Source organism: Brassica rapa, chromosome A02 (genome assembly GCF_000309985.2).
Source record: "Brassica rapa cultivar Chiifu-401-42 chromosome A02, CAAS_Brap_v3.01, whole genome shotgun sequence".
Taxonomy (NCBI): Eukaryota; Viridiplantae; Streptophyta; class Magnoliopsida; order Brassicales; family Brassicaceae; genus Brassica; species Brassica rapa.
The window spans coordinates 21,899,961-21,924,958 of record NC_024796.2 but is presented as its reverse complement, the minus strand read 5'-3'; the positions used below and the strand labels follow the sequence as shown (position 1 = coordinate 21,924,958).

Sequence of the window (24,998 nt, the reverse complement as noted above, 5' to 3'; positions counted from 1 at the left end):
TTTAGAACCCTTGTTAGTGTAATTAAAATTTTTCATCTCCAATGGGAGAACCTCATTGAGGTTCTTAAATTATTTTTTTTTTGTAAGTTTAATTATTAGATTTTGTTATGAAAGAAAATCATACATAAGCAAAGAGAAATTGAATTGCAAAGTGTTGGTGTGAGCTTGGTTGTAGATGTTACTGAAAATGGTTGAAGCAGTATTGAAAATCTTCTGGCTCATCTGATGATATACATGAGAAAGTAATGTGTGTAAACCTTTTCTATCCCTTGCCGCTCTTACATCTGCATCCATTTTACAGCAGTTATAACAAAACTACTAGCTCATCTGATGATATACATTGGAAAGTAACTTGTGTAAACCTTCTTTCATTCTCTCAAGCTCCAAGTAAAGGTATATAAGCAACACAGGTTTGGATAACTTCTGGTTTGCCTGCAGAGAAACGTTAAGTTAGAAGGATGGAAATAAAAGGTATACTAATATAGCTAATTTTAGATATGATAGTACCTCAGGTTTGTTCTTAATGTTCTTGGCACGATAGGCATAATCCAAAGTGCTTAAAGTTTCTTCCAAGGAATGAGCAGATGGTGAGATTGTAGCAATGATACAAGTCTCTGTCTTCCTTCCTAGAGAGTCTCGTAAAAGCCTTGTCAGCTCACTATCCCTACAAAGACAAAGATCTACCGTTATAGTCCAAGAGCACACAAATGTTTTGTAGGACAAGGGCAAGTACATGTAAGGTATATGTGAAGAATGTTCCACAAGCGCATTGATCACACGCCCCAGCGTAAGCAAGCTCTTGTTCAACAACGTATCCGCCGTGCGTCTTTTTGATGAGCCTCGTTCGAGAAGAGCGTATATATCGTTAGCACTGTACACAACTTCTTCCTCGAGACCGCGTAGAACCACACAGCCTTTCCCGTCTTCCATCAGAGAAACATGCTTTTTCTGCTTATCTTCAGAAGAAGATCTTGAAGAGTCTTCTTGAGCTAACAGGTCTGTGACTTCTTCGTTGTACAGCTCCAAGAACGTGACTTTCATACTGTCGTCAGCCTTTTGGGACTCGAGAGTTTCGAAAATGTGACGAACAGCTCTTGGAAAGAACAACCGACGAAGGAGAGAGAGATGGGAATTTTTTTTTCTCTTTTGTCTTTAATGAATAGCCAATACAAAATGACCACGCATGGGTTGTTTAGTGATTCTTAAAGTCCCATGTTTGACATCGGTTCTGATCTTTTAATGTATTTTTGATTTATTTTTTGTGTTTTTTCTAAGCACCACTCTATTAGAGACCTCCATCTGTTTTAGGGATCGAATTCACAGGGAATTAGTGAACCTAGAGTTTCTAATGTGATTTGTTAATTAAGATGTTTTAAAAGTTTTTAAAAGTAAATTCCAGATTATATATTGAAAAAATTATTGTTCAATAGCAAGTTTGGGATTTTGGTACTTTAAAAAGGAAATAGCTAGACTTAGGATTTTTATTCAGAAAAGTCAGAATTATAATCCAATAGATGCCAAATGGGTTGCATGCATGATAATGTAAAGCTCAATTATTTGATCAACAAGTTTTTCAGCCTTTGCGAGCATTGACTTATTGACTATTAACTAGATCTATGATCTCAACTCTCGTTATATTGATCTATAGAAAGTGTTGATTGATATTCCAATGGGCGTATCGATCGATATACCTTTTGCACTGTCGATCGATTATTCAAGTATGATATCGATCGACGCGCTCTAGTCAAGCTTTATGCGCAGGTTGAACGAATACTTACTAAGCTTACTAGATCAGCTCTCGCCTTGCTCATAGTAAGAAACGAAGTTCAATTAGAATGTTTTCAAGATGAGAATTAGCTATGGCTTTTATCAATCAATCCTAGGGGAAGTTCTAGGTAGCTAATCTAGAAACAGACATTAATGAACAATTCTAATGATGATTATCACAACTCAGAAATCCATAGTTGGGGCTAATCCCTCATAACCTATTTAAACCCTAAAATCTAACAAGAGAACTACTCATACATGGCTAAGCAATTCATAACAATGGTTAGATACAAAAACTGCATAGAATAGATAAGATAAATAACAATGGAGTTCCAATCACAAATTATAACTTTGGATCTTCTCTCCTATCTATAAACAATAAAACACAAGGAAGAACACAAAACAAGAGCACACTTTGCCTCTAACAAGGCGGCAAAGCTTATATAATTAGGGTAAAACTCGTCAGGGGCAATCTTGTAAAATAGTGAAGTCTTGGGCTTCAAGTCGGCTGTGACCAAACGTGCTTCTGTGCGTTTTGCTATCGATCAACACCATATCTTGGGTATCGATCGATTTTATCTCTCCAATATCGACCGAGATGGTCATCTCGGGTGCTTGCTCAAAATATCTCCAAAATGCTCCAAAATCATCATTTATCTCCAAAACCTTCCTGATCTTATAAATATAATAAATAGCCTCTATAATAATATAGATATTAGTAAAAACACTTATAAACTATGGATAAAAATGGGTCAAATCCATAGTCTATCAACTCCCCCAGACTTACCATTTTGCTTGTCCTCAAGCAAAACAAACAGGCAGTCTCTCTGAAAGAAGTTTTTTTAAAAACAGCAGGGACTCACAAGATTTGAAACTTAGAATCATCACCTCTACAATATTGCAATCCACATCTAAGAAATCTTAATCACAAAAGTACATCATACCATATCCTAGATTAGCAACCAAATTCATCTAGCTAGCAACATAGCATAATCTTGTCTTTCATTCCCCTCTACCAACCTCAATTCTTAGCATAAAATAAAAGTGAAGACTTTACCTTGGAATATCGATCACATGATTCAGGAATTTTCAAACAAGTAACTGTACATGCAGGTAAACATTAGTTCATATCCTTTCTCTCTACTAATTTTCTCTCTTGGTAAAAAATCTGCTTATATGCAAGATCATTAACCAAGATTGGACAGTCTTCCGTGAATCAAGCCTTAATGATGTTGGCCACCAAGTCATGTTCAGTTCTTTTTGACCTATATCCTAGGATTATTTATGAAGCAAGCCTTAATGGTTGTAGCCACAAAGTCATATTCTAACCCTTTACCTATGAAATTCTTATGAAGCAAGCCTTAATGGTTGTAACCACCAAATCCTGTTCGAATTCCTTCCAAATAAATTTATAATATAATAATACATAATATTTTTTTTTTAATCTAAATTTCGAAAATAGAGAGAGAAAGGGTGATAAATCTATATACACAAGGCTTTACCTTCCAGACTTGTTTGAAGAATCCGATCCCTGGCATACCAAGCCCCAAGACAAGCAGTTGTGTCAGGTTTAGTGTTGGAGGTCAGTTTTGGTTCCTTCAAAACAATCTTAGCAAGAGTTGTTAGTTGACAGGTTGATCCACTTTAGTATCTATAGTACTATCTGCAATCAGTAAGTCCAGAATGTTGCTAAATCTACAAGTTCATAATCCCTTTCTTGACTCAATAATAACTAAATTTTGAAAACAATTTTAATAAGACTAATAAGTAAATAAATATCAGTAAACCTCCTCCTAGACTTAAACTACACTGTCCCCAGTGTAAATTAAGTCGAAGTTATGGTGAGAAATAAATCATAAGAACTCAATGTAACAAGTATGAACGATATACCAGACCTGAATAGGTGTCGACCGATGTAATGATGTTGATGTCGGTCGAATCAGGTAAGGTATTGTCAAGCGATGTCGGCTTGTTCGCGTCGGTCGATACAGATGGCAATCGTCTACTCGGATCCTTTTTTTTAGACCTGCAATCAATAAAAACCAACATAAATAGGAAATCAATAGAACTTAATTATTACCTAATAGTGGGTTGCCTCCCACTCAACACTTTGTTATAGTCATTTAGCTTGACTTTGGAGGTGTTTTGGCTAGTAGTGTTGAGAATTGGGACTTGTTGGAAAGCAAGTATCCATCTCTTCTTTGCGCTTGTTATACCATGTACCAGTGAAGTCTCTCATTGCTTCATCCCCTCTGCGCCATTTATCCTTCATTGCTACAGTTGTGTTTTCAATCCCCTGCAATCTTTCACCAAGATCTCAAGGTGGAAGTGATGTCTGGTAAGTGTGGCGTAAGTGTCAGCTGAGATCTCCTTTGGTAAGGTGTGTTGGACATGTCTGATGTCGTCTTTGGTATTAGCCGGCCTCGGTTTGTATCACTGTCGATCGATGCTGAACGGTTGGTGTCGATCGATTTGTTGATGCGTCTGTCGATCGATATCGATGCCTCTGGTCGACGTGCAATGTAACTCTGAATCTCAATTAACTCTCCTTGTATAGCTTCAACCTTGGAAGTTAATGCATTGATGGTAAGATCCATTGGGAAACTGATGTCATCGCATCTCCCATCAAGCATTTCCTCTATAGTTTCCAGTGCTCTGTAGATCGCTTCTACCAGCTGATATATCTCTTCTCTAGTGTGGAAATATGGTTTAGACTTTATTGTATTTGTGCGTGGCGGATTGATGTCGATCGATGCAGCGAGGCGGTTGTCGATCGATGTGTGGTGGTCTCTGTCGATCGATGGTGTTTGACGGTTGTTGATCGATTGTGGTTGTCTTATGTCGATCGATGGAGGTCGAGCAGTGTCTGTCGCGTTCTGAATTCTGGCTATGTCTTGCTTCATCTCCTCCATACAAGTGGTTAGCCAGCTTATACAATCATTCAGTTGATAGTAGACACCATCAAGCTTCATCTGGAAAGCTTCTTTGTTCCGATCATGTTAACCACAGAATCCATAGAACATCTCATTGATCTCGTCCTTGGTGTAGATCTCTGGGACCAACTTGGTCTGTGTGAACGAGCTAGCATGTTCAGGAAGACATATGTAGGATGGCTCATCTCTTGAAGATCTTTCCAAAAGTCTTCTGATATCCTTGTTGTGAACTGAAATGGTGTGTCCCTCTAGATCTCTGGCAAATTTTCGATCATCTCTTTAGACTCCATACTCATCTTTCTCTTCCCAGTAGAATTTCCTGTTACCATAAAGGTCATATGCTCTTCTGCTGAATTTTGGCTGTCTGGCGGTCGTTGGGACATCTATGTGGATTGATGGATGAGTTGTATGGCGAAATCGTAGTTTGAAGCTGTTTTCTATGCCACGAGCTGTGTCATAGAACTCCTTTGTAGTCTTATGTTCGTTGTTGTTGCGTTGATGCATAAACAGATTGTCTGCTCCATTGACTGACTGAAGGATATCTGCAATATCTTCTCGAGATACATGTAGTGTGTGGCCGTCTATGGCTTTTGCGTAGCCATTAGGATCCCTGAAAATACCAAATTGGTCTAGAGTTAGAAACTGGTTATCTAAGTTAACTTTTTCGCTTACAGTGGTTTTCCGTATTAAATGGTTGTCGATCGATGTGGTATTGTTGATGTCGATCGATTGTTGAGGATGTTTATCGATCGATCGGGTTCTTTCCCAAGTGGCTTCAGCTTGAATTTGATCTGTATCGTCGCGCTTTTGCATGTTTAGCAGCTCATCGTCTGTGAAGACTTCGTCAGCTCCCGGTGTATGGGTTGTTGTTTCTACTGCAAAGCTCTTGTAGTGGTGTTCATCTGTCCAACTACCAATCGAGTATTCTCCATCGCGCACATGGTTGAAATCAGTGTTGATCGATTTGTAGTAGGCAGTATCGGTCGATGCTCACTTTCGGCATCGTTGTTGAGGCTGAGTGTCGATCGATGGCAAGCTTGTCCTGTCGATCGATTTTTCCTTCCTTTTCCAAGAGGAATGATGTAAGAGTTTATCTTCCTCGTCAATAATGGCTCTGTACTCAATGGCTCGTTCCTCCTCATAGTCTTCATCATACTCGTCTGTGTGCATATTTTGTCTGGTGTAAGGGGCACAAGTGGGGTTGTAGTAGTCATTCTCCCATTCATCTACATATGTGTCGATCGATTCTTCTCTATCAGCATCAGTCGATTTATGGTTACCACTGTCGATCGATGTTGCGGCGTGAGTCTCGATCGATTCTGAATATTTAGTTTCGTACTCATCTCCACAGTGGCAGGCTGCAATGATTCCTGGATCATTGATTCTTATGGGGATCGTGTGTGGCTTCTTGACTGGGATAGGGTCGTAGTGGGGATTAGGATCGATGAGTGTTAGATACAACTGGTTGGTTTTCAAGATACACACTGCTCCCACTATTGACAAGAAAGCTCTCCCAAGTAGTAGAGAAGAGTTCCAGTTTAACTTGATGTCCAAGACATGGAAATCAACTGGAACTAGGGCATTACCAATCTGCACCTCTAGGTCTCTCACAATACCTCATGAGCACTTTTGGAAACAATCCACAAAAGTGAACAATTCCTGTGAAGGCTTCACCTTCAGACCAAGATGGTCTGCCATAACCCGAGGTAGGATGCTGAGTGATTTTCCTGTGTCGCAGAAGACATGTGGGAATTCAATACCCTGCACTGTGCATGGTATTACAAATTGCCTAGGATCACTTTTCTTCTTCAATGTAATCCTTCTCCTCATCTTTTCTCTTGTTTCTGAGAACATTCTCCTAATATTTTCTTCTTTCTCTCTGGTTTCTCTGAAGAACATCCACAATCTGTGGCTGTAATACGCTTCTTCGAATGGCTTATGTAGAGGAATTCTGAAGACCCGCTTTTGGAAATTTTCCTTTTACTTTTCATTAACCCCTCTCTTCAGATGTCTTGCCACTTTTTATTTTCTTCTCCTTAGGGTTCTTCCAGTAGAAACCCTATCTTCTTCCATAGGATCATCTCCATCAACTGAAGGCATCCTGACAGGCTCCGGTGGTTGTTCTGAAGGTTTAGGTTTGGGCATGAGTGTGTTGAGTCGTGCCACATCTATCTTCGGCATCTGCACTCGGTAGGTGATAGGGGCTTGTCGATCGATAGGCGGTGACGGTTGTCAATCGATATTAGCCTATGAGTATCGATCAACTTTGTTGTGGGCATGTCGATTGATTCGGACGTTATCAGGGCTGAGTGGATGTGGGTGTTTTGCTGCGAACTCCTCGAGAGTTAGAATCTTCACGACATTGCAAGACACGGTTGACTCCATAGGCGTTGTCGATCGGTGCTCTGGTACTCCTGGCGATCGATCTGGTTTAGTGTATGTCGATCGATGCTCAGTGGTTGGTGTCGATCGACACCAATGTGACCCGCCGAAACTCATCAGACTTTCTACCTCAAAATCACCTTCTTGCAGCTTCTCTTCCTTAACCACTTACCAAAAATCATCCTCAATAATGACATTCACGTGGTGCATCATCACATCATCCCCTACTCCTCTTGTTGAAGCTTTGTGCCTCCTAATAGCATCTCCTGTCTACACAACATGTATCTCCACCTTCTCACATGAGAACTCAAAGTTTCAAACTTTGTGTTCAGGTTGTTGTAGACAGAATCTATCTTCCCATTGAAGTCCACTGTCATTCGCTGATGTGCCTCAAGAACCCTATCGAGCATCTCTTCAATCTTGCTCTCCTGAGTAAGCGGCGGTGGCTTCTAAGGAACTTCCAAAGTTCGTGTTGTTGTTGTAGCTGTTGTTGTAGCTGTTGTTGTAGGGTTTCTGGTACTGCGAGGTTTGGTTGAAGTTACTCCTATTTCCATAGGAGTTTCTGTTTCCACCCTAGTTTCCTTGAAATCCAGCTCCACCAATGTAGTTTACTTCTTCTTCCTCTGTTCTATCCTCTACAGCTTCTGCATCTTCAACAAAGCTGACCTGCTTCTTGAGAAGCTTGTGAACACTGTCCAGTTTTGCCATTACGTCATCCATCTGATCATTCCCAAGGATGGTGGCAGATCTTTTCCTCTCAAAATCATTGTTCTTGGTGATGTTGTTAGATGCTAGGTTTTCAATCACCTTGACTGCCTCCTCTGGATTCCTGGTGTTGAAGTTTCCATTGTTGCAAGCATCAAGAGCCATCTGGTACTGCACCGCGATACCTCTGTAGAAAGTACTGAGTAGATGTACTTCATTGCCGTGGTGTGGACAGTCTCTCTTGTAAGACTTGAATCTGATCCAAGAGCCTCTGAATGATTATGCAGGCTCCTGAGTGAATGTAGCAATCTTGCTCCTCAAGTCTTCAGCACGTACCTCATCAAAGAAATTGCATAAGAACGCATTCTTGATTTCGCTCCAGGATTTAAGAGATCCTGGTTGTAACTGCTTGAGCCAATGCAGAGCTTCTCCAGCAAGGTAATATCTGAAAAGGTAGTCTTCAGAGACTCCCTTGACTCTAATAGCAGAAATCAGATCCTCGAACCTCTCCAGATGGTCCATAGGATGCTCGTGGGATAGTCCATGGTAGGGCAACTGTCCACAAGTGTGTAGTTCTGCTCTTTCAGCTCGAAATCCCTCTCAATGGTAAGAGGAAGGATCGCTGATCTGTTGTTGTAGTAGCGATCTGGACAGTTGTAGTCAGCCAACGTCTTGGGTTGCGCACCCTCATCTACAGGTAAGGTAGTACCTGTAGTAATAGCATCTGGCTCAGGGATTGCAGCCCCCTAAGCATCTATTCTCTGACATGTTGCATTACGCATATAATCCTCCTGGTCATGCAGGTCTCCAGTAATATCCCGAAAAAGTATCAAAGGCGCAACCATTGCTCCCGGTTCAGTGTCGATCGATGTCCGAGATGGAATGTCGATCGAAGTCGGGTGAAGGTTATCGGTCAACTGGGGTGAGCGAGAATCAGCGACGGAACTGGTTTCTGGGTCGACAGTGGTTGAGCAAAATCGAGCGACACGGAATTGTTGTTGTTGGTCGATAGGGAGCGCGCTTCCTTACGGATCGTGCATTCCAGACTTGCAAGATCTGGTGAGAATATCAGTTGGGATTTCTTGTTGATTCTGGTACTGCTGGGCATGTACCTGAAAATCCAAAAAAACATTTTCTGTCAGAATACTCAACAAAAATTAGAAAGTAGGCGATCAAAGCTCCCCGACAACAGCGCCAAATTTGATACCACTCAAATTACCCTAAGGAGTGATTTATACTCTCTCAAATAAGATGTCGAGTTGTAGTACTTAGGGGAATTCACAGGGAGCTAGGAAACCTAGAGTTTCTAATGTGATTTGTTAAGCAAGATGTTTTAAGAGTTTTTAAAAGTAAATTGCAGATTATGTATTGAACAAATAATTGTTCAATAGCAAGTTTGGAGTTTTGGTGCTTTAAAAAGGAAATAGCTAGACTTAGAGTTTTTGTTCAGGAAAGTCGGAATTATAATCCTATAGATGCCAAATGGGTTGCATGCATGATAATGTAAAGCTTAATTATTTGATCAACAAGTCTTTCGGCCTTTGCGAGCATTGATTTATTGACTATTAACTAGATCTATGATCTCAACTCTCGTTATATTGATCTATAGAAAGTGTCGATCGATATTCCAATGGGCGTATCGATCGATACACCTTTTGCACTGTCGATCGATTATTCATGTATGATATCGATCGACGCGCTCTAGTCAAGCTTTATGTGCAGGTTGAACGAATACTTACTAAGCTTACTAGATCAGCTCTCACCTTGCTCATAGTAAGAAACGAAGTTCAATTAGAATGTTATCAAGATGAGAATTAGCTATGGCATTTATCAATCAATCCTAGGACAAATTCTAGGTAACTAATCTAGAGACATACATTAATGAACAATTCTAATGATGATTATCACAACTCAGCAATCTATAGTTGGACCTAATCCCTCCTAACCTATTTAAACCCCAAAATCTAACAAGAGAACTACTCAGACTTTGCTAAGCAATTCATAACAATGATTAGATATAAAAACTGCATAGAATAGATAAGATAAATAACAATGGAGTTCCAATCACAAATTATAACTTTTGATCTACTCTCCTATCTATCGGTAAACAATAAAACACAAAGAAGAACACAAAACAAAAGCACACTTTGCCTCTAACATGGTGGCAAAGCTTATATAATTAGGGTAAAACTTGTCAGGGGCAATCTTGTAAAATAGTGAAGTCTTGGGCTTCATGTCGGCTGTGACCAAATGGGCTTCTGCGCGTTTTGCTATCGATCGACACCATATCTTGGGTATCGATCGATTCTATCTCTCCAATATCGCCCGATTGTCGATCTCGATGGTCATCTCGGATGCTTACTCCAAATATCTCCAAAATGCTCCAAAATCATCACTTATCTCCAAAACCTTCATGATCTTATAAATATAATAAATTGGCTCTATAATAATATAAATATTAGTAAAACACTTATAAACTATGGATAATAATGGGTCAAATCCAGAGTCTATCACTAACCTCTTTTGAATTTTTGTTTTGCCTTATTCACCATTAAAGTTTAAATAATCACAAAAATGCCATTACTTATTATTTTATTATTTTTTAAAATATGTTAAGTTTTAATCAAATATCCTCATGAAAAAAAAAATCATTGTTTTTAATATCATAAGCATCATTAACAACGTCTTTTTAACACAACAAGCATTAACAACTAAATTCAAGCTTTAAATGCATTAAAAATTAATTTATATGTCATTTTGTCTCATTTTTTACAGACAAATTATTTATCTTGAATATATCTCTTATTTTATCCCAAAAACTCAAAATATTAGATTTCAGTATTATTTTTTCATTAAATTACTCAAGTATAATGATTTTTGGTCAATAACGACGGTGTATTTATTTAAGAAAACTTGGGTGCTTGGTATTCACTGGATCGGATTCCTGGTTCAGGTCTGAAAAGACTAGTCTATGTGAGTATGGTTTCCCTCTCTCTTTCCTTCAATGAAAGAATAAAAGAAATAAAGGATAAAGGTCATAAAAGTGAATTGGGCCTATTAGTGGTTACTCCTATTAGTGCTTGTGTCTCATGGAAGTCTTTCCAATAAACTCAATGGATTAAAACTGATACCATAGTAGCGAGAAATCGATTAAGGAAATTGAAAAAAATAAATAGGAAATAAAACAGAGTAACATTGTCTGTGTGGTGAAAAACCTTAATAGATAAGATTACATGTGTCATGTGATCGCTAATCCCTCGATGAGAGCACACATTTAATCTTAAATGAAGTCAGTGATAGTAAATTTGGATAATTCTTATGAGATGTGGGCCGAAAATGGTTAGGTTGCTAAGCTGAGATCAAGTACATGGAAGTACCTTCTAACGTTGGTTCTTTTTGATGTAGTTTGCAATTAGCAATGGTAAGACGGTGTTCTAAAGGAAATAGTTCCCATGATTTAAATTTCTTATACTTTTCTTTATGTTTTGTTTGGGGATAAACAAAAGTCTAAGTTTGGGAGGGGAAAGTCTAACTCTGGAAGAGTTAATAAACATTGTTTTCGTCGGTTTTGAACATTTGTTAGTTATTGTATTGTGTTTTTGGTATTTTAGTCTTTTATCAAACACTTTCAGGTCTTAGGTCCACTTGGAGTAGAAAATGTCGAATCGGGTGCAAATGAGCTGTTAAAGATGCAGAATTTTGTATAAGTATATGATGTTTAGCTTTGGATGGAAGACTTCCCACAGTTCGATTCAGCTCAAATTTTGATACAAGATATTAAATTGAGTTAGATTCTCACTTCCACCAGTGTGAGATCGATTATATTGAATGGTCTACGCATTTTACGGATGACTGGTCTATCTGCCGGTTCAATTCGAAAAAAAAAAAAAAAATTTGGTTGTCCTTATTTTCATTTAATTTTAGCATCCAATTTTATCAAGACTAAATTGGACATATATCTGTTATTTTCAGTCATTTATAGGGCTACTTTTATTTTTCATCAACCTTATTGGTTCTGGATATTTGGGTACACGAATATGTACCTTTGGAGAAGATTTATGAACCCTTGTTTTCTATTTCTAAATACATTATGAATTATTCATCATCTTTCTGCGGACCCTGGCAAGTCGTCTTCGTTGACGACGTACAAGAATTTCTTTTGGTCGGGTTGGGGTCCGCTGGAATGCTGGCGTTCTAGGTAGATCTTGGAGAAAGAGCAGATCAACGAAGACCTCTCGACAGACAATGAGCGCGAATTGGGGAGGAACAAACTATCTAAAAAATGGTGCCAAATAGCTAGAGAGAGAATCCGTTGAGGTAAATAAACATGAAGACGCAATATGCCTTTTGTTCGTACCGAGTTCACTCTAAACGAGTAAATAACGACGAAACTCATCGGTGGGTCAGTTCAAAGGCGTTTTATTAATAGATCGGAAGAGAGAATGACTACAAATAAGGAAAGTGATCGGAAAACAAGCCGGAGATTGGGGAGCTTTGGCCGAGAAAGGTACAAGTTGGTAAGAAGAAAGAGTGACACCCTAATTCTAGCCGCCAAGTATGTGTGTGTATTCTTGGATCCCCTTCTAGATGCCCCTTCCGCTCCTTAAATAGTCAGAACCGCATGTGCTTTTGGTTGCCCTAACCTAACGGGCCTTCGGTAGTTGTCCTTCGTAAGTGGGTCGACAGTCGGGCTGGGCAACCTTGGCTTAGGCCGAGCAGCCGCCTTCTCAGATTGATGGGCCAAATATCTTTATTTCTCGGGTCTTGTTGGTGAGTGTAACTCGGTCCCTACACCTTTTTTTTTCATTGTAGTTGTTAGATTGTTTCTGTGTAATCGTGGTGATCTCTCCATTGAGTTTGAGTAGCTTGGAAGATTAGATTCGTTAAAATGGAGAGATGGGAGTTGATGAAATGTAAGTTGCATAGAGTCATAATGTCATGACTCGTGTCCTTGATGTTTAAAAAAATTTGTATTTTATCCTGAGGCATTTGTTTACCATATTATTCATCCATCATGTATTCATGTCAAACGAACCCCCATCTGTTAGTTTCTGGTCAAATTTTATGCTGAATGTAATGCTTTGTAGTTTGAACGGAACAATACAATGGTATATACGATAATGGGTTTGGTGAGAGGGAAAAGGGTGGGATCTTGGCATGAAATTTGTTTAGGTTCATAGTTGTTTCCAGTTTATGATTTCTATTCCTAGTATAATATTATTAGTAGATATCTATCCTCTAGGCTGAAGAACTACAATAGAATAGAACCTCCATAAGCATTGTGGTAGAATCTCGGCATCCGTATTTGGGAAAGAGTACCCCTAGCATTCAATGGCATCTTATTTTGATAACCTTCCTTTGAGATTTTCCCAAAAAGCACATATGAGATTAAATTCATCTTAAAGTTAACTCATGTGCACAAATTTTATCTCAGTGTGTTTACACAACTCCCTTTTATGTCATAGAGTTTCTGGATTTGAATTTATTACTGAGACATGATACACTTAATGCAGGGATATCTGATCGGATTAGGGCAAATATGATGAGAGGAAGAAGAGTTATGTTGTTTGTGCTTGAGTTTTCAAGAGTTTATGCGGGGAAAGTGTCTTTACAGACATACAAAAAAAACCTATCAATATGCCACAGGAAGTAACATAGATTTATTTATTTGGGTAACTATAACTTGATAAACACCAACATCCTTTGGGTAACTATAATTTAGTCCTAGAACATTTTTGTATATCAAAAACATTACTGAAATTAATAAATTTACTAGTTAGAACCTACTAATAATTTGGATGTTATCATGTGTTATTTAGATTGTGTTGGTTCACCTACGAAGTTTCCTTACCAAATAAAAACTTTCTCATGTTAATTCTTTTATTTGCATAAAAGTTTATGGTTCTAATGGTCGAACAGTCAAATACTATATTGTTAAATACAGAATTGACACTCGGTAGATGTTTTTTCTATATGATTTTCTTTAGGTTCAACGTAACTATGTTTACTAGTCATAGTTCATCATATTCTCTCTAATAGTCTCTTATCAGTCAATTCTCTGTGCTCTCAGTGTATGTCGCTCCTCAATGGCACCGGAGAGGGTCTCCTTTCTTGTTTTACTTTGTTTTTATTTAGCTCATGTGTTTTCCATGGAGGTTTTCGGAGTTTAGACATTATTGATGGTCTTGCTGTTATGGATCTGGTGGCCACTCATGATCTCCAGAGGCAAGTATTTTGAGGATCCAAAACCTGGTTAAGGGGAAGAATCATGAGTTTCTACAAATTGTCAATGGCTGGTCAAAGGTGTGTTGGTTAGTCATCTCTTTTGTTTTGTTTCCATCCTGCCTTGATACTATTATAGACAAAGACACCCACATTGGTAGTTGGAAGGGATCCTAAGTAATATATAAGACATACAGACTAATTCATTTATGACAAATTGGTTTTAGGTTGGAGCACATCTAGCTTAACAATATTAGAGACTAAGTCTCCCACTTCGGTCGTTGGTAGGGATCCTTAGTAATGTATAGGATATAGATGGACCAATCCACTTATCACCAATTGGTTTTAGGTTGGAAGCTCATTTAGTTTAACATGGTATCATACTCTGATCCACACAATCCAACCCGATCCTCATCGATCCAACCCAAAGTTGGCCCATTGATCATTTTCTGAACATTCTGAGATCGACGCTTAAAAAGTCATCATCTTGATTGAGCGTATTAGAGAGTAGGTCTCCCATATCGATAGTTGGAATGGATCTTAAATAATTTTATCAAACATTTTCAGGTCTTAGGTCCACTTGGAGTAGAAAATGTCGAATTTGGGTGCAAATGTGCTGTTAAAGATCCAGAATTTTGTATATGCATACGAAGTTTAGTTTTGGATATGGAAGACTTCCCACAGTTTGGTTCAGCTCAAATTTTGATACAAGATATTAAATTGAGTTAGATTCTCACTTCCACCAGTGTGAGATCGATTATATTGAATGCCCTGCGCATTTTACGGATGACTGGTCTCTATCTGCCGGTTCAATTCGAGAGAAAAAAAGGAAAATTTTGGTTGTCTATATTTTCAGTTAATTTTAGCCTCCAATTTTATCAAGAATAAATTAGACATATATATGTTATTTTCAGTCATTTGTAGGTAGTATTGTAGGGCTACCTTTATTTTTCATCAACCTTATTGGTTTTGGATATATGGGGACATGAATATGTACCTTTGGAGAAGATTTATGAACCCTTGTTTTTTATTTCTAAATACATTATGAATTATATATCATCTTTCTGTGTTTTTATTTACATGCATGAGTAGTGCATTAGTTACGTTAAGGGTTTCAAAGGAACTCATAGATTGATGATTGTGATTTTTAAAATAGAAAATATCTATCGATTTTTTCATCTAAGTTGTTCTTATGCTTGAATTGGAATGATCACATCGTTCCTTACTCATAGGTTGTTTAATGCACTGAAAGTTTACGATTAAATATCTGAACGAACTTAGATGAGCAAAATACTCTTAACCAATTGAAGTTGATGTTAGATAGTTTTGTGAACTTGTCGAACATCATTTTGTTGCATGTTTAGATCTCATATACAACGGAAGTTAGTAGTATGTATGATTCTAATACATTAGATTTAGCCATGTGGAAGTAGGTTAAGTTAATTATTGGTTGGTATGTTTATCTTGAGCCATTTGTTTACCATGTTTTCATCCATAATGTCAAACCGACCCCACTAGTAACATCAAAGTAGTGATATTTTATGCATTGCATGACCAATTTAGACCATCTCCAATGGTTTATAGTATGAAAATATTAAAGTTTTAAGTTATGTTTTGAGTTTAGTAATTAAAATCTTGTTTAGGGTTTAGGGATTCAAAAAGCTAAATATAGCATTTCATTATGTTTTGCTATTAAATATATGTTTCATAGCGTTTTCGAATATATCACTCTATCACAGCGTTTCCAAATATACAAACACTATCTAAAATTAAGGGCTATGTCAACCATAGTATAAAAGAAAAAACGTTATCCTCTACTGCTTTTATCAAAACCATTTTTTTTTGTAATGTTTGCTATATGGTATTCCATTTTAGAGTAAAAAATAAATTGATGAACAAAAAATTAAATAAATTATTCTACATATAGAGTAAACCTACTTTTACTTTATCATAGAGTGAACAAATAATCTAACTTTTGAAAAGGTTTTTTTACATTATTTCATATGAAGTTTATTATACTTTATAGCTTCCTTTTCCGCATAAAACAAAATTTATTATCTGATATTATGCAATCTGAATATCCATTAAAAACCTTTTTCAACTCGTTTTTTTTTTTGGACGTCGAACGGCCATTCTATTACTCAAGCTTGAGGTGGTCTGGGTAACCAGACCGGAGTAGAACAACCAATGAAAAGTAACTCTCTCTGAAAGCTCCTAGCAGTCTTAGCTAAAAAATCAGGAAGCTGATTGCGCACTCGTGGTACATGGGTGATTTTGAAATCCGGAAAACAAATCTGCAGCGTCTCTATCTTCTCCAGCTCTCTCGCAAATCTTGGCCACTCCTGGGGTTCATTTATCATTGCAATCAGCTCCTTGCAGTCAGTTCCAAAGCTCTGGCACGGCGAGTGTTGAAGCATGTTCTCCATCGCCCATCGCAGCGCTTCTACCTCCGAATGCAGCGCTGATTCACATCGAGTGAAGTTTCGTGTTCCCATAAGTTGTATGTCCTCCCTACTATCCATCCAGACCCATCCACATCCACTAAAGCGATCAGAAGCTGTCCAAGATCCATCTAGTAGGCAGATATTACCCAAGCTTAAGACTTGGTTTGCATCATTATTGGTGGCCTGGACGTGTGGTGGTATCGTCTCATTCGCGTTAAACCAGGCTTGACATTCACTCTCTGCGTATCGAACGAGTTCTAAAGGGTCTCTGTCTATACCCCTGAAAAGCTTATCATTGTGAGCCTTCCAAATATACCATATTATCCAGGGATAAGGATCCCTTTCTTGGTCTGGTGCAATGATATTATTTTTCCTCCAGAAAAGATAGTCCATGTTTGTGTAGACGCTTGCCACTGGGAATAAACCTGGACTTGTAGGAGTTGCCGATAAAGACCATACTTGCAAGGCTGGAGGGCATTCAAATATTGCATGAGTTACAGATTCCTCTATTTCCCCACACCTTGGACAATAATTATCGAACCTCATATTACGCCTTACTAGATTCCTCGTTACTGCTACCTGACCCGTTATCAATTGCCATATAAGATGGCACATCTTCCTTGGTGCTTGTAACTTCCAAGCAAAGGCTTGAAGTTTAGTGATACTTGGCTCTAATATTTCCTTTTCCTCTTCTTGCTTCAACAGGTTCTGAGCAACCTAGTATCCAGATTTGACTGTGTATTGGCCATTCCTCGTGTAGTTCCAGCAGAAAGTATCTCGACGATGAGTAGAGCTTATGGCCATGCTGCGAATGAGTGGTATATCATCAGGATGGACATAATCATCTAGTAGTCCTACATCCCACTCCTTTGATTCCTGATTAATGATGTCACTGACTCTCATGTTTAGGTGCATCACAGGCGCTATAGGTCTAGCTGGTCTAGCATGTGTTGTTGGAATCCACGGATCCTCCCACACCCTGACGTCATAGCCAGAGTGAATCTTCTGTCTGATCCGTAGCAGTAAAAGCTTCCTTGCTGCGGAGATGCTTGTCCACACATATGATGGGCTGCTAGTAGAGATCGCTCTCAATGGCGAGGTCATCCTATAATATCTCCCCCTTAATACTCGGGCAACCAGTGATTCAGGGTATTGGACCAGTCTCCATAATTTTTTTGCTAGTAGTGCTAGATTGAACTCATGAATTAAATGGAAACCAATACCGCCCTCCTCTTTTGGTAAACAAACCTTTTCCCATTTCGCCCAGTGTATTCCTCTTTTTGGTGAATTCGAGCTCCACCAAAATTGTGCAATGGCACTAGCGAGGTTTTCACAGATCTCCAATGGGAGCAGAAACGTCGACATAACGTATGTCGGAAGAGCGAGTAAAATGGATTTGATCATTACTTCCTTTCTCCCTTTTGAGAGCCATCGACCAGTCCATCCATTGACTCTATGCATCAGATTATCCTTTAGAAATGCAAAAAGTTTACATTTAGAGCCACTAATATCTTATGGGATCTCCAAATACTTTCCCATCCCTCCATCATTGTGTATTCCAAGTGTATCTTTAACCTCTTGCCAGGTGGCTGCATTAATCCTCTTACCAAAGAGTAAGGAAGACTTGTCAAAGTTTATACATTGGCCAGATGCTTTACCATATTTCCTGACTACTTTCATTACTTCTTCGCATTCACGGAGCTCTGCCTTACAGAAGAAAAGGCTATCATCAGCAAAGAGAAGGTGGGATACCGAAGGACATGCGTGTGTAATATGTATCCTCGTTATCTTCCCTTGGTTCTATGCATGATTGAGAAGGCTAACGAGCGCTTCCGTGCACAGAATAAAAATGAAAGGAGACAAATGATCTCCTTGACGTAGGCTTCTACCTGGAACAATATTCCCTCTTGACTGCCCATTCATGAGAACTTTGTATTTGACCGACGTAATGCACTTTATAATCCAAGTAATCCATGTCTCAGAGAATCTCATCTTACGCATCACAGCTTCAATAAACGACCATTCCATCCTATCATATCACAGAATAAACCTTTTTCAACTCGTTATTAAGTAAATATTAGCTATAAGAAATAAAAAAATTGCCTTTTTCCTTCCAAAATTATAGGAAAACGATACAATTTGATAATCCAGTTGGTAAATAAATCTAAATGTTATCCACCACAACCACTCGAGCAACTCCACAAATCTCTACCGTTGGATCAGATTATCATAACGACAAAACGGCATGGGATCCATCTAGATTACCAAACACTCACGCTACTTGGATTTCTCACCGAATACAACCACGTGCTTCATTCAAAGTCAACCACAAAAATCGTATCAACCGGCGATCTCCGGTTCTCTAAAAAGAAATAGCTCCACGGTTCACCGACCCAACCAGTAACAAATCATACAAACTCTTATACACGTCTGTGTTGGCCACACGTTTTAATCAAAATCATCTCTCTGCAAAAATTCTTCCGGCGTGAAGAACCAAAAAAATTCTCAGGTAATTGATTCTCTCGATTCGAGTTCGTGATTTATCATCGATCCCATATGAATCAGATCTCTTGTATAAGTTTAGCGATCGATTTGTTATTTCCTTAAATCTATAACGTTATAGCTCATTCGAAATTCTACTGAACGATTTTTATTTTCGTGTTATATTAATTAATATTCAATTTCTCAGGCTAATTTGCTCAGAGAAAAGGAAAAATCAATGGATCAAGAATCATCTCAGTGTCCCTTCGTTGCGGAAAGCATCATCCAAAAGTGCCCTTTCCTCAGAAACATCAACAAGCCTACCAGCTTCTCCCTCTCCTCCTTGAGTTTCCCAGTTCCTGTAATATTTGATTCCATCTGCTTTACTTGATTCAGTGGTGGATGGTTAAAGGACTTTGACTTTTGTCTTTCAGGTGCACGAAGGTAGCAAAGGTCCTATTTTTGAGGATGGTCCGGGCTTTGATTCAGCTTTCAAGCTCTTCCATGGCAAAGACGGTATCGTGCCGTTATCTGGACATTCTAGTTTCAGAGATGATGTTGAAGACGAGACTCCTCGTGCTGCTCCGCAGTTCAATCCTCTTGCGGGGAAGGTAGCTACCATAAGCCTATCAGCTTTTGGTCCTGGAGGACCTTTTGGGTTTGGTCCTTTCTCTGACAAGTTCAAGAAACAACATAAGAAACAAGAGGTGAGATTGAACAAAAAGTCTTTACATTGGAGATCAGGAACTTATTCAGTTTTGCTTTTGTGCAGTCTGGGGACTCATCCAAGCACGAGGCAGTTGGAGACGAATGGTTAAAAACAGGGAACTGCCCAATCGCTAAATCTTACAGAGCTGCGAGCAAAGTCATGCCTCTTGTGGCGAAAGCATTACAGCCACCGCCTGGTATGAAGTTTAGATGTCCAGCTCCTATAGTAGCCGCAAGAGCTGCGCTTTCCAAGACCCCTTTGGTTAAAAGCCTTCGCCCTCAGCCTTTACCTGAAAAGATGCTCGCAATCGCTCTCATGGGGATGGCTGCAAACGTTCCCCTCGGTGTTTGGAGAGAACACACCATTAAGTTTTCGCCTTCTTGGTTTGTGGCGGTCCACGCTGCTGTGCCTTTCATAGCCATGCTCAGGAAATCTGTGCTGATGCCTAAAGCAGCCATGGCTTTGACCATTGGAGCGTCCATCTTGGGACAGGTGATTGGGTCAAGAGCTGAACGTTACCGTCTCAAAGCGTTGGCTGCTAATACAGTTGCTGAAACATCCACTGTTACCGCGGGTGATGGATACAATGAGGTCTCTGATGGTTCAGGCTTTGCTAAAGGACATTGTGGTGCAAGGGAAGGAGTGAAGGAGGTTTATTACAATGCGAATGTTGGAGAATCTGCTAAATCAACTGGCCTCTGCTATTGATACATGTTCTTATTAAAACTACAAAATTACTATGTGAGGATTGCAATGTTTTGTGTGGGAAGGTTTTATAGTTCAGTAATATTGTGTAAAACAGCCTTTTATTCCTTAAAAATTGGTTATAATAAAAGGTGAATAATTCCCCTGTAAAGACGTTGCTTGAATCAGATTATGATCACAGAAGTGTACTTTATCCAGAGTAAAGAGAATGATACAAAGCACCATCATCTTTAGTGTCCAATGAAAGAAAAAAAAAAAACAGAGAAAGAAAACTTAGAACATGTAGAGAAGTAAACTTAAAACGGTCAGAAGCATCTAACCGAATATATAAATTTAAAGAGATGATGATAATGATGTGAAATAGTTTAGTCTTTCAGTAGCTGCCAACATGTTGCCTTGGCATGCCTCCACCAGCGTTTCTTCCCGGTGTGTTCCCGTAAGCGCTATTCGTGTGTTGTCCTTGTGGCTCACTCAGAAAGCTTGGGCAGTTGGCAAAAACATGAGCATTGCTCCCACACGCATCACATAAAGTAACACCACCAAGGGGTCTTGACTCGCTACTCTGTTGATTACCGAACTGATTCACTTGGTTTGCTGCAGGTAGTCCAAACTCTCTGCCTGGCACGTCAGCTGATGAGGTCTCTCTGGTTCCTGAGGTTCCAACACCGGAATTAAACGCACCAGACCTGTAGTTGGAACCCTCAGGGTTTACAGTGAGAGGATTTGCATCTTCCGTTCTGAGTTTATTCATTGCCTCTAGCAGGGACCTGGTGTCTGAAGAATAGTCCAGCTTCTCAGCTTTCACAACTGTTGCTTTCACACGGCTTTCGTCACTAAAAGTTTCTTCCTTCACCTTCAGCTTGAAAATGTACTTGGTGAAAGCGGCCTTGCGGACGATGTCTTCAAATTTCTCCTCATCACGATCCTCATTCTTCATATAATACAAATCTTTCGCAGGCATTCCCATTATCTCCTCACCAGCCTCCTGAAACGCTGTGGCCCACGTCACTCCCGTATGGTCCTGTAACTGCAGCTGCAATATATACCTGTAGTCACACTCATCCACGCACTTGTCGCATTTCTCGCACCGCCAAGTCCCGTCTCCGTTATTGGTGACCTTTTTGCTGCACGGACGGTCTCCATTCACGATAGGACAAGCCGTGTAGCAGAAATTCTCAACCTTCATAAATGAAATGGTGGCACTGACTGTAATCCAGTCCGGCTTCTCCGAGGTCCCTAGATTCTCGTCCTTGATTTGAGTGATCACCTTGCGAGCCTCTTGCCTGCCAGCACCAGAGAACTCTCTAGATATCGAGATACAAGGAGCGTAACGTCCTTCTCTCTCGTACCACGCCCTCAGCTCTCTGGCTTCAGGTAAGTCTGGCTCCACGACGAGTTGGCTTGATCCAATGGTGCTCACTTGCTTTCCATTAAACTCACTGATCCTCCCCGCCTTCACAGCAAGAACAGGGAACACACCAGAATCGCAAAGACTTTGAAGTCTCTGTCCTTCTGCGTTGCAGAAGTTACCCCACATGGTTACCTCAACGCTTCTGCCTGACATATCCTTCAACTGAAGTGCTCTTTTCTGCGCCTCGGTTCCGTTTTTCCGCATGATTGAGCCTGTCGGGCTGATGGACGAGACAATGCCAATTACATCAGTGATGCTGTTGCTCTCCATGCTTTCGATAGCACTTATGTCCTTGAAATGGAACTGATTCCGCGGAATGGTAGCATCATCCTCATAGCATTGCTGAATCGTTGAAGCGTTGTCTAAATGTATTTCATAATCATTGGGGAGATGATTATACTCTTTACGAGCAGGCTTCAAATTCCCCTTTGTGATGAGGTAAACATTACCAACAACAATCATGTCAAAGAACCTATCAACCACATCATTAAAACAAGTCACCCGAATCTCTCCACCAGCAGCATCAACTAGATCAAAACTGAACACCTTCCCTTCCCCCCCACGGGTGCTGTTGAAACGCCTGAGCTCTCCTTTACTCGTGACTCTCACCTTGATGGTCCACCGATTCTGGTAAGGATTCAGAGCAGAAATAGGAACCACCGTGGGAGGAGCTTCGTTCCTAGCCGCTGGTCCCATGTTAGCATACATCGATGGTGGTTGGGCCTGATAACCAGATTGAACTGGCGGACGAGAATAAGTAGTTGGAGGAGCCCTCGTTTGCTCCTGCCTAGAGCTTCCGTAACCTGCAAATGGTCTAGCGGAAGGTGTTGTTGTTTCAGGAAACTCAGAAGCAGTACCAAAGGCTCGTCTCTCACCAACTTGATGTTGTTGAGCTGAACCATGTCTCACAGCACCATTCAGTTCACTCCTTGTAGCCTGTTGCTGCTGCTCAAAGCCACCATTGCATTGTTGTTGTTGTGTCTGATCTTGGCCAGAGTTTCTAGGCTTGCCCGGGTGGGCAGGAAGAGGGTTTCCAATGATATTGCATTGCTCGGCAATAATCTCTAGTTCCATCACAATAACAATCCTATCATCACAACAAGTGTGTCATCTACACACTAAGGAGTAGAGATTATCAACTGAGAACTAAGAGAAGATGTTAGCTTTTAGTTACCTTCGAGTCTGAACGCTGTTAGTGACGAAATGAGTGAGTCTTAAGACCGACCCGATTTGAATCCTCCCTTCCTTCACGAGAAGGTTCAAAGTATTATTAAGTATCCCTTCCTGCGATTGGACCCCATCGGATAACGAAAGCTTGTACCTTTCCATGCTCTCCTGGTTTTTCCGGGCTTGTTGAATCAGCTTCAACTCCGTCACTTGCACAATCGGCATCATTTCTTTCTCCGTCACTTCTCCGTTAAGCATCTTCCCAATCGCCCCCGCCGTTAAATTCGCCGCCATCGAGAAAGGCCCAATTGAATTGGGGATTGAACAAGGAGGAGCCCTACGTGGTGGAAAGGTGGGAGCTTTATGAAACCTTTGAGAGGGAAAGAAGAACGTTTTAGTGATTTTACAGGTCGAGTCTTCGAGGCTTAAGAGTATGCAACTATGTATACATTAAGCTTGTCTTCGAAGTTTCAACATTAAGTGGGCCATGATACTTGCAGTTAGCTCAAAATGACGTTAAGGCCTAATTACGACTAGGCCTCCAACGTTGCTATGATTGTTTAGGATATCGAGTTGTTTGGGTCTAGGATTCATTCAGAAACCAAGGAAAATTTGGTGAGAATTTGTTTAGATACTCTTCGGTTTGGTTTGGTTTGGTTCGGTTCAGTTCAGATGATAAAACAATGAACCGATTAATACTCTAAAGAATTTCGGTTCATTTTGGTATATCTAATAATTTAGACATTTCAAGTAATTCATACTCCCTCCATTTTTCTTTAAATGCCGTTTTGGCTTTTTTTGTCTCATTATAGTTGACGTTTTGATAAAAACAATGCAAAATATGTGATAGATGACCATATTTACCCTACATTTATTATACTTTAAGTGATTACGACACATGATAGTCAATTAATAAAGAAAGGTATAAAAGATATTATACGGGGTATCTTAATTTGTGTGAAACATCTTCGAACATCATATAAAAGAGAACAGAAGGAGTAATATTAATTGAAACACACTTAAATTAATAGGTTATAATTTGATTGGCAAACAAATGTGACTTGACCAAGATAACATGTTGATAAGTCATATGTGACTCAATGACACCTAGGCTATGTGGATCTTTGATTGTATCGTCCTGACATCGACTATAGCCCGGGCTAGTGTCCATTTTAGGACGTCAATCTCGTTTTCAAAATTTGTCGTTATGTCATCGGGAATGGATTTCTCGTTGCTGTCTTATTTGTTGTTCCACGTTGAGTTTGTTCGGCCTTCCACGACGAGATCTCGCGGGCTCCTTGGGGATGGGGAATTTATTTGTGCCTGCTGGTCAGTCAGGATTTGGGTGAGTTGCTACAAGTGTTGTAAAGCTTGTTGTCTCATTACATGATGCTTACATGTACGATGAAAGAAAATAGAGCAAAAAATTCGTAAATCAGCTTGTACATGGGATAATATAGCGTCTAAATTGATGATTGGTTCCACTGGTGGCGGAATGGTGATGATATTTGAAGTTGATACAACGATAATAATCAGAGAGTATGTGAATACGAATGAGATCGAATGAAAAATGAGTATGTTTGCTATATCAGAAGCTTAGGTCCCGCTTTTCCTTTGTTTATTCATCCTCTTTTATTTGGACTATTGAATTAAATTTTGAACCGGGTTTGGAATAGGATGAAATCTGTTCCAACAGAATTGCCAACATAACTTGATTTGATGATGAATGAGAGCGTTGTTGGTCAATCCAGCCACATATTTTCATATCCCTAATCATTTATAATCTTTGCTTTTTTCTATCTTTTTAAAAAATATGGTTTCGGCGGGAAATAAAATTTTGTGTACATATTTAGGATTTTAGCACGAAAATTGATTTTGCGGATTTAAACAGAAAAAGTAATTTTGAGGTTTTGTTAAGAAAATGAATTATGCGGTTTTGTGGTTGTAGCGTGAAAACATGTTTTTGTGGCTTTGGCGGGAAAATGTGTTTGGTCATTTAGGGCGGAAAAATGTGTTTGGCGTTTAGGGCGGGAAAATGTGTTTGACTCAAAATCCTTGTAACACTTTTATTA

General features: G+C 39.5%; 4 protein-coding genes across 6 annotated transcripts in view; 1 reads left to right on the top strand and 3 right to left on the bottom strand.

The window, feature by feature from the left end:
- Positions 1-18,491, bottom strand: part of LOC117131727 — a 30,305-nt gene extending 11,814 nt beyond the window's left edge. The window contains exon 1 of the mRNA XM_033284052.1: positions 12,582-18,491. Within this exon, the coding sequence (XP_033139943.1) occupies positions 16,151-17,068 (918 nt within the window). The 5' untranslated portion in view covers positions 17,069-18,491 and the 3' untranslated portion in view covers positions 12,582-16,150. The remainder of the gene's footprint in view (positions 1-12,581) is intronic.
- On the bottom strand, positions 73-12,447 carry LOC103853635 (kinesin-like protein KIN-5B). Of its 2 annotated transcripts, XM_009130543.3 has the most exons (4): positions 734-12,400; positions 508-664; positions 363-432; positions 73-284 (listed from the first exon to the last, which is right to left on the bottom strand). In XM_009130543.3, exons 1-4 carry the CDS (start codon positions 1,039-1,041, stop codon positions 106-108), a joined length of 714 nt encoding a protein of 237 aa, XP_009128791.1. In that variant the 5' UTR covers positions 1,042-12,400; the 3' UTR covers positions 73-105. The 2 variants fall into 2 exon arrangements, with proteins under 2 accessions (XP_009128791.1, XP_033139944.1); XM_033284053.1 differs by having other exon boundaries at positions 508-12,447.
- A 242-nt stretch (positions 18,492-18,733) lies between the features above and the next one.
- On the top strand, positions 18,734-20,540 carry LOC103853633. 2 transcript variants are annotated; one of them, XM_009130540.2, is made up of 4 exons: positions 18,734-18,962; positions 19,143-19,295; positions 19,369-19,641; positions 19,707-20,540. In XM_009130540.2, the coding sequence occupies exons 2-4, from the start codon at positions 19,173-19,175 to the stop codon at positions 20,349-20,351; spliced, it is 1,041 nt and encodes a 346-aa protein (XP_009128788.1). In that variant the 5' UTR covers positions 18,734-18,962; positions 19,143-19,172; the 3' UTR covers positions 20,352-20,540. The 2 variants fall into 2 exon arrangements, with proteins under 2 accessions (XP_009128788.1, XP_009128789.1); XM_009130541.3 differs by having other exon boundaries at positions 18,911-18,962; positions 19,135-19,295.
- On the bottom strand, positions 20,521-24,556 carry LOC103853634 (replication protein A 70 kDa DNA-binding subunit C). The gene is made up of 2 exons (XM_009130542.3): positions 22,934-24,556; positions 20,521-22,846 (listed from the first exon to the last, which is right to left on the bottom strand). Exons 1-2 carry the CDS (start codon positions 23,218-23,220, stop codon positions 20,722-20,724), a joined length of 2,412 nt encoding a protein of 803 aa, XP_009128790.1. The 5' UTR covers positions 23,221-24,556; the 3' UTR covers positions 20,521-20,721.
- Between the last annotated feature and the right edge of the window lie 442 nt (positions 24,557-24,998).